Source organism: Myxocyprinus asiaticus, chromosome 26 (assembly GCF_019703515.2).
Source record: "Myxocyprinus asiaticus isolate MX2 ecotype Aquarium Trade chromosome 26, UBuf_Myxa_2, whole genome shotgun sequence".
Taxonomy (NCBI): Eukaryota; Metazoa; Chordata; class Actinopteri; order Cypriniformes; family Catostomidae; genus Myxocyprinus; species Myxocyprinus asiaticus.
In genome coordinates this window covers 38,397,632-38,414,025 of record NC_059369.1, presented here as the reverse complement: position 1 = coordinate 38,414,025, position 16,394 = coordinate 38,397,632, and the positions used below count along the sequence as shown (strand labels likewise).

The 16,394-nt window shown below is 37.4% G+C and overlaps 1 protein-coding gene across 3 annotated transcripts in view; it reads left to right on the top strand.

Moving 5' to 3' along the window:
- LOC127416611 (neuroplastin-like) overlaps positions 1 to 16,394 on the top strand; it is a 67,192-nt gene that overhangs the window by 46,954 nt on the left and 3,844 nt on the right. For all 3 annotated transcript variants that reach the window (XM_051656046.1, XM_051656045.1, XM_051656044.1), the window contains exons 5-6: positions 5,852 to 5,988; positions 6,456 to 6,729. In XM_051656046.1, the coding sequence (XP_051512006.1) occupies positions 5,852 to 5,988; positions 6,456 to 6,729 (411 nt within the window). The remainder of the gene's footprint in view (positions 1 to 5,851; positions 5,989 to 6,455; positions 6,730 to 16,394) is intronic.

The following is a 16,394-nucleotide window of genomic DNA, read 5'->3' as shown; positions in this document are numbered from 1 at the left end:
TGACTGAATATGAGTCCTAATCTACACTACAGCAGTGCATGCGTCCCTCACAGTCACAGCCATAAACCCCCGAGACCCGACACAGTCTGAGCTTGCCTGTGTGTTCCTCACAGTTAAGCCAATTTGTTGTGACACTGCCGTCAAACACACTGAGCATGCCCGGACCCTTATGTCAAGGCTCTCTTTAAGCGTTGCCTGGTTATGTAACGTGATGATGTCGCTGTCCGCTTTGGCCGGGCTTTTCTGCCCACAGCCTGTCAGATGACAGCACACAGCTCATGTGCCACAATCTCTGCTCTGCTTGAATCGTAAGATAAAGAACCGTGCACCTACACCCCCCCCAACCCTTGACTTAGTGTCTTTGTCCTATTTGTATACCTTTATTTGCTGGAACCATATGACATCTTAAGAGCTTTTTCTTTTCAAAACACGCAACGTTTGCGCTGCTAGACAGTTTATTGATTAATATTGTATTACATCTAGTCACTATACAAAGAAAGAAAGGGTGAATCTCAAGAAATCATGTCTAGGTCTCATTTTACCCCCAAATCTGACATTTTACCTGTTTTTTTATTTATTTATTTTTTTTATTCTTCTTATTCTCAATGATGAATATCAATATGTTTCTCATTGCTGTAATGCAAAAATCTTTATTACAGTACAAAAATCCTAAAGTACAATTATTTATTTTTCATTTAAATCAGCATAAAGGCAATATGTCCTGTGGAAGTTGTTCAAGTGGAAGGTGCCCTGTTCTGCAGCCTGTTCATCCCCCAATCGGTTGTGTATTTGGCACCCTCTCTCTCTCTCTCTCTCTCTCTCTCTCTCTCTCTCTCTATCTCTCTCTCTCTCTCTCTTTCAGAGTCAGCAAATCTTATTGGCATGTTTGTCACCATTTAAAATATTGCCAAAGCATATACAGTACTTAAAGTATTAAAAGAGACAATACAGAAAATAAATAGGGTGAAGTAAAAAAAGATACATGAAATGAAGAGGAAAAGAGAGACACTTTATCTATCAGTCTCTCTCTATCTCTTGTTACACCACTCTGAGGCAACAGATGGAGGCTTGCGTGGTGGGTTGGGGTGGGATTAAGACTCTGGATTCACTCCCAGTGTTTCTAATGGCAGGACTTTATTGTCCACTATCATAATCTGCCCTGAGCATTCATGTTTCAACATTTACACTCAGAATTTTAAGTCTTTGAAATGCTTTTGTGAATATAATTTGATTAATGTGCCCGGTAAACAGATCATTCTGCTCTGGTGGTGTAATCTAATTAAATCACCTCCTTTAAATCACGTCAGGTGAAATAATAATCGGACTGCACCTTTATGTATGTTTATATTTAGTAACACACTATTAAGGAAGGATGTTGATGTGCCATCTGTTATGTGAGTCATTTTTAGTGCATATTTTTTTCCCTGTGTTACCTCTGCCTGCTCTGCATGATTTCCTGTGTTAATACTATATATTCCATCTGTTACTGATTTCCTTTGGTTTTCAGTTACATGGGCTCTTTCCTTTCAGGGCAAATGAGATGCCCCACAATTAGAAGCGTAGAACAGCTATCAGCATCCCAACACTGTTACCGATCTTCCCCAGCACTGATCATACGCTTCCGCTGCCGATCAGTATTTGAAAGCAGGCCAGGATGATAGTGTGTAAGAGAGAAAGTCTCAGAGATGCGCTGTGACTGAGGATAATGCAGAGCTAAGCTCCAGCTTGCCGTGACACACACACACACACACACACACACACACACGTTGGTGCGGCTATCCTTATAAGGACTCTCCATAGACATAATGATTTTTATACTGTACAAACTATAGATTCTATCCCCTAACCCTAACCCTACCCCTAAACCTAACCCTCACAAAAAACTTTCTGCATTTTTACATTTTCAAAAGAACATAGTTTAGTATATTTTTTAAACGATTTGATTATGGGGTCACTAGAAATGTCCTCATAAACCACATTTATAGCATAATACCCTTGTAATGACCTGTTTGCAACCTTAAAAAATGCCCTCGTAAACCACCCAAACCTGCCCACTCACACACACTAACACGTACACATACACCATCCTCAGAAGGCACGTGCACACCATAATTAGAGCTGGTGATGTCAGCCACGTTTCAATCCACGGCCTCTTCATCCTGTACATTCACCATCTCTCTCCAGTCTAGTGCTAAAATTAAGGTAACACTTTACAATAAGGTTGTATTAGTTAACATTAGTTGAAATATTAGGTGTCATGTACTAGCCAATGAACAATACATTTTTAAGCATTTAATGATCTTGGTTCATGTTAATTTATAAATCTACTATTTTTTATTTATAATTCACATTCATTCATAATGCATTAACTGATGTTAACGTACACAACTTTTGCCTAAAACCTATTTAGTATGTTGAATTAGTATGTAGAAATGAACATACAGTTAATAAATACCTATTGTGTTTACTGATGTTTACGTGTACAACAGTATTAAAAGTGTTGCCAAATATAATTTTCTTAATCAGGATTCTTGTCTGGTCCCACCTTATATTAGGTGTCTTTAACTTCTGTGTAACATTAAAATACATACAAAACAATGTATTTATTGTGTAACTATGATGCTCTGCAAACTTTTCACATGATTCACTTTTACTGCCACTGAGGTTGAGGGATGGCCCAGGTAGGTTTAGGAATTGGATTAAGGTTAAGGGTGGGGTAAGGGTTAGGTTTAGTTTCAAGTAAATGTTATTTTAAGGATGTTTAGGTACGGATATTTACTTACTGGTTATTTTTACAAAACAAAATACTGAATAAGAAAATTTTCATTTGTTGTCATACTGCGTTAATAGCATGAAGGGAATTATGGCAATTTTGGAGATTAGTTACAGAAGGTGCTGCGTGTGAAAACCAGTGTGGGTGGGGTGGTGTCATATCTAGAATTTCCTTATTCCGGAAAATATTTATCTGCTGGGGCTTTCTGACATTGAGCCGTGACAGCTCTGTATTATCCAGTGAAGGGAAAAGATGGGGACTCGGCACATCAGAGAGCGGGGAAGCCTGAATGATAACGCTTTCAGGGTTTGATTTTAATTAAGTCTTCGCCATCTTATTTCTGTCAATCTTTTCCGCTGTTGTGATAACACAATCATACAAGCACAGTTCCTATTTTCAAAAATGGTTTTACATCCTAGAAGTTTTTTTTTAGTTTTTTTTTATGGTGAAGGAGCCAGTAAAGCCTTAACTAAGGGTCTTAAAAGATGACGATTAGCCTTAGAATAAGACCTGTTGTTAGTGATTAATCAGCAGGTATTTGGCCATTTTGAGATTGTAACTGTCGATAACTGTACGTGATTGGCCAACTTACAGAAGTGGTCATTCCACCTGTCAGTTTCAAAATCTACTTACAGCTTTGTCAACAGATAGCACACTTTTTTTTGCACCAGATTTTCTGCATATCTTATTAGCTTTCATTAAAATCTGTATCGGCCATTAAAATAAACCAGTGTGGTCATACTCTTATTTTTTTGTCTGGTGGATTCTTCTTTGTGCAATGCACATACTACTTCAGGGTACTCTGCTAAGGCTCAGGATTGGTAATGGGAAGGTTGCTAGTTCAATACCAATAAGAATTAAAAATGTTGTTATACTATAATTTTGTATAACCACAATTTGTTAGATTTATGTTTAAAACTAAAACCTAAATAGGCAATAGGGTAATAATTATCCTATGTCTTAAAGTTTTAATGCAATTTTGCCTCTCAAGTAAATGTATATTGTTTTAAGGATGTTTTGATATTTTTACTGGACAACAAGACAAAAACACTGGTTAAGAACATTAATTTTTACCAACCTGGTCTCATAGAATGAATGTTACTCTATATACTGTATGTGACCGGTCCTGCTCGAACCGCTCCGAGCGGGATTCGAACCGGCGTCAGCCAGCATGGGAGGCGGGAGCGCTAATGAGGAGGCTAAAGGCTACAGCCTCTAGATTTAGTCGCTAGTGTGCCTCTTGAGGCCTGGGGAGTGAGGTTTACACATACCGCACAGCTATCACGTACCAGCTGGCTCCCGTTACATATACATTTTTGCAAACTTTTTATAAAACTTTATATAAAAACGTATTTTTCACTCTATTACTCACCCCCGCTATGTTATGATATCAAAACATTTTAACTTTAACGCATGATTTTAAAAACGAAACATTTTAATGCTTGTATCACAGACCCACCTACATATACACACTCATTTCATTATCATTAGCTTTCTTGGTAGATCACCTTATACCACCACACCGTTGGACTCTGAACTCAACGGCGGAAGTTCAAGTCCAGCCAAAGATGCGCAAAAGTGAAAGTGACATAGAAGCTACACGACATTACATAGTTGCTTCAGTTAATGTGTGTTTTCTTTTTTTTTATTATTCCGAAACCGCATTTAAAACACTATCGGTTAGGTGTTATTTAAGGGTAAGTATGTCTGTTTTGTTAAACTCTTATTTATCTATTTGGACACTATTGGTTTCACATTTTACTTATTAAAACCTCCATCTAAAATTCATCTTAAAAACCTTGTCTGAGCACAACCTCATTTCGCTCAGTTTTGGCGCCCCCCGCTGGACATTTCACTTGAAAACTGAAGCCAAACGTGTAATGAAGCACATAAGTTTAGTTTTACACAAATGTTTCATGACACATTTTTTACAGTGAACTATCAACATAATGGGAAGGTTGCTGGTTCGATCTGGATAAGAAGTGAGACATACACGTACACTAATTGCATTTTATCCAGCTTATGGGGGGTTTTGAGTCACAGATACTACGGAATGTGAAATATGTTGCATCTACATAAAAAACACATGTTAGACCAACAATATTCCCCCAAATGTTGTCCCAACTAGCCTAAAAGAGTTGGCTGAATGAATAATTTCATATTCAACAATGTTGCTGAATTGCGCGTTCCCGGCATGCATTGCAGCATGAATAAATTATGTTGTTAGTGTTATAGGCTCATTTTTTTCTGTATGCTGATTTTATGCAGTTGTTGTTTTTTGTTGCCACTGTTAGTCAGTTGTTGTGTGGTACCGCAAGGGGCTAGTCTTTTAACTAAATGAGGTTTGTTGATTGTCACTATTATTGAGGTTTGTGTGCTAAGGGTTGAGGAATGTTGTGTGTCTATGCCATATAATTGCACATAAGAGGCAAAGATTGCAGTTAACTTCATGTAAAAGTAATTGAAATGGTGACAAAATGAAAGTTCCTTGTATTGTGAATTGATAGTTGGCTGAACAAGAAATTAGTAGTTCTCTCAACAAGAATTTAGTAAACAAACAAATTCACATTGAATAAACAAAGCAATTTTATTAGGACAATTATTAGGACAGTTGTTAAGAGAACTAAAAAATCTTACTGCAACATGTTGCCTAGACTTTTTAAGTTTGCTCAACAATTCTTTTTTTACGGTGTACCATAACCATTATGTCCTTGGGCAAGACAGTTAATCTCAGGTTTCTCCAGGTTAATTGTCTTGTTAAATTTTGGCACTGTTCTACATCGTAACTGTAAATAAAGATTCTAATCCTGGCACAATTTACAATCTGTTCATAATACTTGTTAAACCCAGGGAGTTTAAATGCGTAACTTTTTAATTCTAGAGAATTACAGAAACCATTACTACCGGACCATATGAAATGTCATAAAAACCACATCACCTGAACCAAAGAATAAACAGAATGTCAAGAACAGATCAAGGGAGTTTTGAACAAGGAAACTAAAGGGACAAGCTCAAATCTGCGTGAAATGAAAGCATCATCACTGCTGACCTAAATCAACCTTTTTTCTTTCTGTTTAGCTGCTCCAGAAATCACAGGCCACAAACGAAGTGAGAACAAAAAAGAAGGAGAGAATGCAATGCTGTATTGCAAATCAGTAGGATATCCACATCCTGTTTGGATGTGGCGTAAAAAAGTGGGCAGCGGATCTTACATCGTAAGTAACCAAAACGTATGGGTAACAAACATTATGATACTGTTTAGCTGAAGACACATACTGTATGCAGATAGTATTGCAATTTAAATGTAATCTTAAAAGTGAAGTCTGTAATCTTTTTAAATGATTGAATACTTTCTCTCCCCAGTTTAATGTGCGGCGTCAACTGTAAATAAGCCATTTGTAGGTTGATCCCCTGAAAAGTGTAAACAATGTGGCTCTGTGGTACTATCAAAACTCCACCCCAACACAGCAACATTTGCTTAACTAATGATATGAGTTTGAGGCGGGACTGTCGGTTTCTGTCAATTCTGAACTGTGTAGACAGGTGGAGTGATTAAGAAACCACATATTTTTGCAAGTCCGTGTGGTGACGCTATTGCCGCTGAAATCACACATTTCACTTTTAAATAAATAAGGATACAGCAGCATCACAGATAAACTCATGTGCTTCCAACATTGTGTAGGACATTGATAACAGCACTGGCCGATTCTTCATCATCAGCAAAGATAATTTCACAGAGCTGAGCATCACCAGCCTGGACATCAGCACGGATCCAGGCGAATACATCTGCAATGCTTCAAACATCATCGGCTCGAAAGAGTCCATGACCATCCTGAGGGTGAGGAGTCACCTCGCCCCGCTGTGGCCTTTTCTGGGCGTCCTAGCTGAAATCATCATTCTGGTGGTCATTATTGTGGTTTACGAGAAGCGCAAGAGGCCAGACGAGGTTCCTGATGGTAAGCAGCACTGTGCTTTAAATATTTTGTTTTATTTTAGTTATAGTAGGCCTGGGTAAAGATTTCGGATTAATCGCAATCTTCATTTGAACAATTCCGATGTCCATTCTTTAAATCCCAAGATCAATCTTTTTATTTTTCTTGAAAGTTTATTTCAGTTTTGGTTGTGTTCATTATTATATCTGTTAAATAAATAGCAATTGAACTGCGTAGTTTGGTGTGTGCTGTAATTTCTTTAAATTAATATTTTCGAAATGTACCAAGTTAGAAGTTTCCCTGTACAGTTTACAGCATTAGCTGAGAAAGAATTTCTTTCATATGTAAACAAAATGGACATTATTACTGAAATAAACTCAAATGAATCAGAATTAAATCAAACTGTATCGGAATCGAATTAATCAGGAAATCTAAAGCGATACCTAGCCCTGTTTATAAGTTCATAAATAAGACTTTCTTCCTTGATTGCCAGTTATATTTAAGCATAAACCTTTGCTACATTATACAGGTGCATCTCAATAAATTAGAATGTCGTGGAAAAGTTCATTTATTTCAGTAATTCAACTCAAATTGTGAAACTCGTGTATTAAATAAATTCAATGCACACAGACTGAAGTAGTTTAAGTCTTTGGTTCTTTTAATTGTGATGATTTTGGCTCACATTTAACAAAAACCCACCAATTCACTATCTCAAAAAATTAGAATACATCATAAGACCAATAAAAAAAAACATTTTTAGTGAATGGTTGGCCTTCTGGAAAGTATGTTCATTTACTGTATATGTACTCAATACTTGGTAGGGGCTCTTTTTGCTTTAATTACTGCCTCAATTCGGCGTGGCATGGAGGTGATCAGTTTGTGGAACTGCTGAGGTGGTATGGAAGCCCAGGTTTCTTTGACAGTGGCCTTCAGCTCATCTGCATTTTTTGGTCTCTTGTTTCTCATTTTCCTCTTGACAATACCCCATAGATTCTCTATGGGGTTCAGGTCTGGTGAGTTTGCTGACCAGTCAAGCACACCAACACCATGGTCATTTAACCAACTTTTGGTGCTTTTGGCAGTGTGGGCAAGTGCCAAATCCTGCTGGAAAATGAAATCAGCATCTTTAAAAAGCTGGTCAGCAGAAGGAAGCATGAAGTGCTCCAAAATTTCTTGGTAAACGGGTGCAGTGACTTTGGTTTTCAAAAAACACAATGGACCATCACCAGCAGATGACATTGCACCCCAAATCATCACAGACTGTGGAAACTTAACACTGGACTTCAAGCAACTTGGGCTATGAGCTTCTCCACCCTTCCTCCACCCTTCCTCCAGACTCTAGGACCTTGGTTTCCAAATGAAATACAAAACTTGCTCTCATCTGAAAAGAGGACTTTGGACCTCTGGGCAACAGTCCAGTTCTTCTTCTCCTTAGCCCAGGTAAGACGCCTCTGATGTTGTCTGTGGTTCAGGAGTGGCTTAACAAGAGGAATACGACAACTGTAGCCAAATTCCTTGACACGTCTGTGTGTGGTGGCTCTTGATGCCTTGACCCCAGCCTCAGTCCATTCCTTGTGAAGTTCACCCAAATTCTTGAATCGATTTTGCTTGACAATCCTCATAAGGCTGCGGTTCTCTCGGTTGGTTGTGCATCTTTTTCTTCCACACTTTTTCCTTCCACTCAACTTTCTGTTTACATGCTTGGATACAGCACTCTGTGAACAGCCAGCTTCTTTGGCAATGAATGTTTGTGGCTTACCCTCCTTGTGAAGGGTGTCAATGATTGTCTTCTGGACAACTGTCAGATCAGCAGTCTTCCCCATGATTGTGTAGCCTAGTGAACCAAACTGAGAGACCATTTTGAAGGCTCAGGAAACCTTTGCAGGTGTTTTGAGTTGATTAGCTGATTGGCATGTCACCATATTCTAATTTTTTGAGATAGTGAATTGGTGGGTTTTTGTTAAATGTGAGCCAAAATCATCACAATTAAAAGAACCAAAGACTTAAACTACTTCAGTCTGTGTGCACTGAATTTATTTAATACACGAGTTTCACAATTTGAGTTGAATTACAGAAATAAATGAACTTTTCCACGACTAATTCTAATTTATTGAGATGCACTTGTGTATATATATATATATATATATATATATATATATATATATATATATATATATATATATATATATATGCCAATGGAGTCATAATATAAGTTAACAATTTTGCATCAGTACGAAATTTTACTGTTTTTAAAAACAATTTTTAAAAGATAAGTATCTTGTTTTATGGATTTTTAAGGATGTTTGTTTTTTGGAAAACAATACAAAAGTACTGGTTAAAAACATGATTTTGTACTAACAGTATTATAGCTTTCAGAATGCAGTTGTAATGGGGCAGTTGTTTTGGCAATAGATCAGAAAATTATTCTAGAAATGTTGTACCATACAAGCAAAACTTTGGTGAAACAGCCGGGCTGGTTCCTTGGAATACATTTAGACTGTTTTGAAAATTGAAGCAGCCATAAATAATATATTCAGAATTAGGTTGTTAGTGGGACATTCACAGACTGGGCTGTTAGCATGAGGGCAGTTGCGCAAGTGAATATTCATGAGTGTTGAGTCAGAGGAGAAACACTGGGAAATATTGACCTCTGCGCTTGACCACATTCAGCCGGCTTTTAATCTGAGAGCCTCTACTAGAAAGACAAATTTGAACTCTAACTGCCTCACATTTGTACACTCTTAAAGAACAATTGATTCTGTCATCAACTGCATAGGATTCTCTTGTCTCAATAAGAGAAAAATAAATGTTGATAATGTTTACTGATCGGTGAGCAAGACATCTGGTAATATTTAAAGGAATAATTCATCCAAAAATGAAAATGATCAATTACTCACCCTCATGTTGTTCAAAACCCGTATTACTTTGTTTCTTCCGTGGAACCCAGAAGGTACATTTTTGGAAATCCCGCCTGCTATTTTCCACAATGAAAGTAAAAGGAGAGTCTCCTGGGTTTGTCATCTCCAAAATTTAAGTGGTTATTCACTGAAAATCTTTCCCTCTGCTGAAGCTCTCAAACCAAATGTGGCACTTTGAGATGCACTCATGGTGTCAGGTTGTACGTTAATGATGTTTGGTCACAAGACACGCAAGAACCAAGGATGTTTGCTGTCCATTTCAGAGCCATTGACTGCTTTTTTTCATTTTGATGCTTGACAGACTCAGTTCCCATTCACCTTCATGACATGGAAAAAGTGGATAGTATTTTCTTCAAAAATTCACCTTATGTGTTCCACAGAAAAAGAAAAAAAAAATAGTCACACAGGGTTTGGAAGGATGTGAGGGTGAGTAAATGATGACAGAATTTTCATTTTTAGGTGTTTCATTCATAGACTGTTTCTTTCCAATCCCAGTCTGTCACACTCTGGCCATAAGGGAAGTGGTGGAAAGCACAGTAAATAATCCCAGTAACTAGAACACACAGTCAGTGAGCGAGTACATCTAAACATGCTCCTTTCTGAACATGTTGAGGCTGTGAGTGTGACAGTCTCTGAAGGGATGGATTCAGGCATAGCATCATGCTAATTTGACCTTTGTAGAACCACAGAAGGGTATCACGGAGCCAGGGGTGGTCAGTAGCTACCCTTTAAATGTGCTACGACATTCACTGGATCTTAGTGACAGACAACTTATATCCTATCTATAAAACCATGCTGCTTGTTCTGTTGCTTTCTGATAAATTATATAGACTAGAGATGCATCTTTCATATTTTGTATAATTACATTCTCAGAAATGTTACTTGACATCCAACAACCACCAGTAAATGTTTGTTGGCATACAGATCTAGGAGTAGGCCAAAATTGGCATCTCTGGAATTTTCTTTGTACATACTATGATTTAAGAATAATTGAAAAGAAGGAATGCTGTCATAAAAGAAGGAATATCAGTCAACATAGTCATATTGACCTTAAAGGAATATTCCGGGTTCAAAATTAAGATCAATCGACAGCATTTGTGGCATAATATTGATTACCACAAAAATTAATTTGGACTCTTCCCTCCTTTTATTAAAAAAAAAAAAAAGCAAAAATCTGGGTTACAGTGAGGCACTTAAAATGAAAGTGAATGGGGGCCAATCCTTAAACATTAAAACACTCACTGTCAAAAGTATAGCCACAGGACATGAACAATATGCGTGTTAACATGATTTTAGTGATAAAATCGGTTACCAACCTTATCCGTGCAAAGTTATAGCCAATTTTAAAACTTTGTTACCATGATGATGTAGTCAACAAACCCTAAAATGACTGTAAAAATTATGATTTAAACAATTTTACAGCACAAATAATACATGAGTTTTAACACTAGAATTAATGTAAGTGCTTTTATAAAATTATAAGTGTACATTTCTGCTTTTATACCCTCCAAAAATTGGCCCCACTCACTTCTGTTGTAAGTGCCTCTCTGTAATCTTGATTTTTGCTTCTTTTTTTTTTTTTTTTGTAAGAAAAGGACAGACGAGTTAAAATAAATTTTTGCGGTAATCAACAATATGCCACAAATGCTGTCGATTGAGCTTAACATATTGAACCCGGAATATTCCTTTAATGAGAAAACAAATGAGAAAAGAAATGTTAATCAAAATGAAATCATTTTTACACTTCTGAAATGATTTTCTTTTTTGACTTGTGTCACCTTGGCCATGCAGGCTACTGGTTAATATTAAGCAATAGCTGCAGTGAATAGCTATTAACTGATTTAGGTTACCCTTGTAGGTAATGCAGCCTTGAAAATATCTTGAAAATAATTGAATGGGGGGTCCTGGGTAGCTCAGTGGTAAAAGACGCTGGCTACCACCCCTGGAGTTCGCTAGTTTGAATCCCAGGGCGTGCTGAGTGACTCCAGCCAGGTCTCCTAAGCAACCAAATTGGCCCGGTTGCTAGGGAGGGTAGTCACATGGGGTAACCTCCTCGTGGTCGCAATAATGTGGTTCGTTCGCGGTGGGGCGCGTGGTGAGTTGATCGTGGATGCCGTGAAGCCTCCACTCGCGCTATGTCTCCACGGCGACGCGCTCAACAAGCCACGTGATAAGATGCGTGGGTTGACGATCTCAGATGCGGAGGCAACTGGGATTCGTCCTCCGCCACCCGGACTGAGGCGAATTACTACGTGACCACGAGGACTTAAAAGCAAATTGGGAATTGGCCATTCCAAATTGGGAGAGAAAAAAAAAAGAAAAGAAAATAATTTAATGGCGGTTAACGTTAATGCAATTTACAGTAGTGGTCGACCGATATGTTTTTTTTTTAATGGCCGATGCTGTTATTCAGATAGCAGCATGACTGATACGCCGATATAAACCATACAATTGTATTTGTAAAGTGCACAGTGAATACAGTATGACATTTACTTATAGCGCAGGTAAAGTGCTTTTACTTTAAAGTAGCTTTCACTTGCTAGTACGGATCCAGCGAGCAGCAATCTCCTGACAGCTTTCAGTTTACACAGCCCGGATACGCAGGGCAGTTTAAATGAAACGTTGTTGCACGTCGGACTCTTATTGTAGTAACACGATTGCATTGGCAGTTAACAACAGAACAAACTGTGATTGGTCATTTACATGTCTCAGACAGTTTCTTTCACATGCAATCGGAAACTAATCGGCCAAATGGGAAAATTTATCAGCCAATGCCGATAATTTAAAAATTCAGAATATCGGCCTTGCCGATATATCGGTCAACCACTAATGTACAGTAATAATAGCAAATAATGATAGATTTGAAAAAGAAGCATTTGCTGACCATGGGCGAACAAACCGGACAGTTTCAAGTGAAGACAAAGTAGTTTTGCCTGTTCATACAAGGAAATACATCTCACTTAAATTTAAAATACATTTTAAAACAATTTTAAGGCCCTGCATGTAATTCACAGCAGAACATTTTTCTGATTTCTGTGTAAAATAATGGGTTCAATTAAATAACGGGTTAAACTTTGTTTTGTTTTTCTTCTCCATGTGGCATCATATTCTTTGTTGTTGGTAAGTTTGACAACCTGCATGTCTTCAGAAATTTCGGCTTCTTAGTTTTCTGTTCATTCAGGCTGTGATGTCCACTTGCGCTTATCTAATGATCAAAGGAAATAAAAAATAGTTTAGGTTTTGCTGAAACACTTGCAACGATTCTCTACTGTTATGATTATGGTTTGTTATGGATTTTCAATACAAATTATTCAAATGTTTTTATTATTATTATTATTATTATTATTATTTAATCAGTTTAGAAAAAAATGTCGAACAGCTCAAAATTTTCCATTGTTTTTGGATCACAGCTTCTCTTTCTCTCTGTCATTACCACACCATCAAACACTGCCATGCAACCACAGACCACCAGTGAAACATGTACAGAGCACCATATAACACAAGTGAAAAAGATCTGTGTTCACACTGCAAATGCAACATGACACTAGCAAGTCTTATGCACATGCCATACAATGTTCTACTGTGAACACGCATTCATTGCCGCTACAAAGCCTATGTTGCATCAAAAGAGTGCTTCCCTTTGACAACACTGTCGGTTTTGCCTTGGGCTTGCAAGCCACCATTAGTGCATCTTTTATAAGGTTTTGACTATAAACAGAACCAGAATTCATGAGTAAGGCATTTACCAACCTTGATTTTTGCTGAATATTCTTCTATCGTGCCCAAAAGACCATCTCCCAAAGTTCCTAAATGCAGCCACTTTTGCCCGCTCTAAACACAAGATACCTGATTGGTTGACCCGTATGGAATCAGTGCCGATGGAGTTCTTCAGAAGCTCTGTACATTTCTGCACCATTCACTTTCATTGCATAGAAAAAAAAAGATGCAATGAAAGTGAATAGTGTCAAAGGCTAACATTCTGCCTAACATCTTCTTTTATGTTCAATATTTAAAAGAAGATCATAGAGTTTTAGAATGATAAGAGGGTAAATTTTAAATGATGTCAAAATTTTCATTTTTGGGTTAACTATCACTTTAAGGTGAAAATTAAATCTAAAGGAAAGTGTTGCAAAAGTATTTAAACTCTCCCTTATAAGGCAAATCAAATCATAAGGGTTTCTTATTGGAAAATTATTGAAAATTCTGACAGTGTCAAACAATGAAATACAGGCCCCTTTCTCGGATAAAGGACCACTGACATTTTCATTGAAAATTTTAAATGAATTCAGCGTTCATTTGGCAAACCACCAACATTTACCTGCATGAATAAATACAATTAAAGGTTATATTTAACACTCATACTCATTCTGTTTGCTATGGTGGATTTCACACCATGCTGATCAATACATCTATCTCTCTGGAATATGCTGATGGTAACTCTGAAATGTAGAAGTATAAAGAACTAGATTGAATAGCAAGACACAGCTGGTCATGTGATCTTTTCACGGCAGTCCCCAAGAGGGGACTACCCACCTTAGTTACAATAAAACAGCTTTTTCTAGGCCACTGATATGACTGGAGTTGTTTGTCATATGAGTATTTTAGCATACTTTTAGCATACAGCATTTTAACTTACTTCTCATAAGCATTACTTTAATTGTAGGAAAACTTGCTTGTTTTCAGTGTTGTCAAAAGCATTAAAACCAAAACTTTATGGGTGAATCTCATGAAAATGTGTCCGGGTCATATTTAATCCCAAAATGAAAAAGGAAGAACATGAAAAAGGGAAAAAGAAATTATACAGTTGTGCTCAAAAGTTTGCATACCCTTGGAGAATTGGTAATATATGTACCATTTTTAAAGAAAACATAAGTGTGCAGGCAAAACACATTTATTTTATTTCTTATGGGATTCATATTCAACTGTAGGTTATAACAGAATGGCACAATCATAAAACAAAACATGGCAACAAAGAAAAAAATTAAATGACCCCTGTTCAAAAGTCTGCATACCCTTAGTTCTTAATACTGTGTATCTCCCCCTTTAGCATCAATGACAGCGTGCAGTCTTTTGTAATAGTTGTCTATGAGGCCCCAAATTCTTGCAGGTGGTATAGCTGCCCATTCATCTTGGCAAAATGCCTCCAGGTCGTGCAAAGTCTTTGGTCATCTTGCATGAACCGCACGTTTGAGATCTCCCCAGAGTGGCTCGATGATATTAAGGTCAGGAGACTGTGATGGCCACTCCAGAACCTTCACCTTTTTCTGCTGTAACCACTGGAGGGTCAACTTGGCCTTGTGCTCAGGGTCATTGTCGTGCTGGAAAGTCCAAGGGCGTCCCATGTGCAGCTTTTGTGCAGAAGAATACAAATTGTCTGCCAGTATTTTCTGATAACATGCTGCATTCATCTTGCCATCAATTTTCACAAGATTACCCATGCCTTTAGAGCTCACACACCCTTAAAACATCGGTGAGCCACCACCATGCTTCACAGTGGCGATGGTATTCTTTTCACTATAGGCCTTGTTGACCCCTCTCCAAACATAGCGCTTATGGTTTTGACCATAAAGCTCTATTTCACTCCAAATTACAGTGTGCCAGAAGCTGTGAGGCATGTCAAGGTGTTGTCGGGCATATTGTAACCAGGCTTTTTTGTGGCATTGGCGCAGTAAAGGCTTCTTTCTGGCAACTCGACCATGCAGCTCATTTTTGTTCAAGTATCGTCATATTGTACTCCTTGAAACAAGCACACCATCTTTTTCCAGAGCAGCCTATATTTCTCCTGAGGTTACCTGTGGGTTTTTCTTTGTATCCCGAACAATTCTTCTGGCAGTCATGGCTGAAATCTTTCTTGGTCTACCTGAACTTGGCTTGGTATCAAGAGATCCCCGAATTTTCCACTTCTTAATAAGTGATTGAACAGTACTGACTGGCATTTTCAAGGCTTTGGATTATCTTTTTATATCCTTTTCCATCTTTATAAAGTTCCATTACCTTGTTACGCAGGTCTTTTGACAGTTCTTTTCTGCTCCCCATGGCTCAGTATCTAGCCTGCTCAGTGCATCCACATGAGAGCTAACAAATTCATTGACTATTTATACACAGACACTAATTGCAATTTAAAAAGCCACAGGTGTGGGAAATTAACCTTTAATTGCCATTTAAATCTGTGTGTGTCACCTTGTGTGTCTGTAACAAGGCCAAACATCCAAGGGTATGTAAACTTTTGATCAGGGCCATTTGGGTGATTTCTGTTATCTTTATGATTTAAAAAGGAGCCAAAGAACTGTGTGATGATAAATGGCTTCATATGATCACTATCCTTAAATAAAAGACTTTTTTTTTTTTTTTTTTTGCATGATCAGTCACATTTTCAAAATCAATGCCAAAATTTCACAATTTCTGCCAGAGTATGCAAACTTTTGAGCACAACTGTATTTTGCATAAAAAAGTAGCCAATTTTTGTAACATTAAGATTACCATAATGCGTAAGGATGTTTTATTCTATATTATATTATTCTATATTCTATATTCTGATTACTGTAATTGTACTGGATTCTCATTACTTTAATTCAATATTTTATTGTACTACAATTATTAGTTAATTACTATGAAATTTTTTTTTATTCTATTTCAGGTACAAAAAACAGGCTTCATTTTCTTGATGCACATTATTACCTCATGTACAGTATTCTTTTGATTTTGGGGTCAAATGTGACCTGAGCATGTCCTTGACTGGTTTTATGAGATTTACCCCAACACCTTTATTTA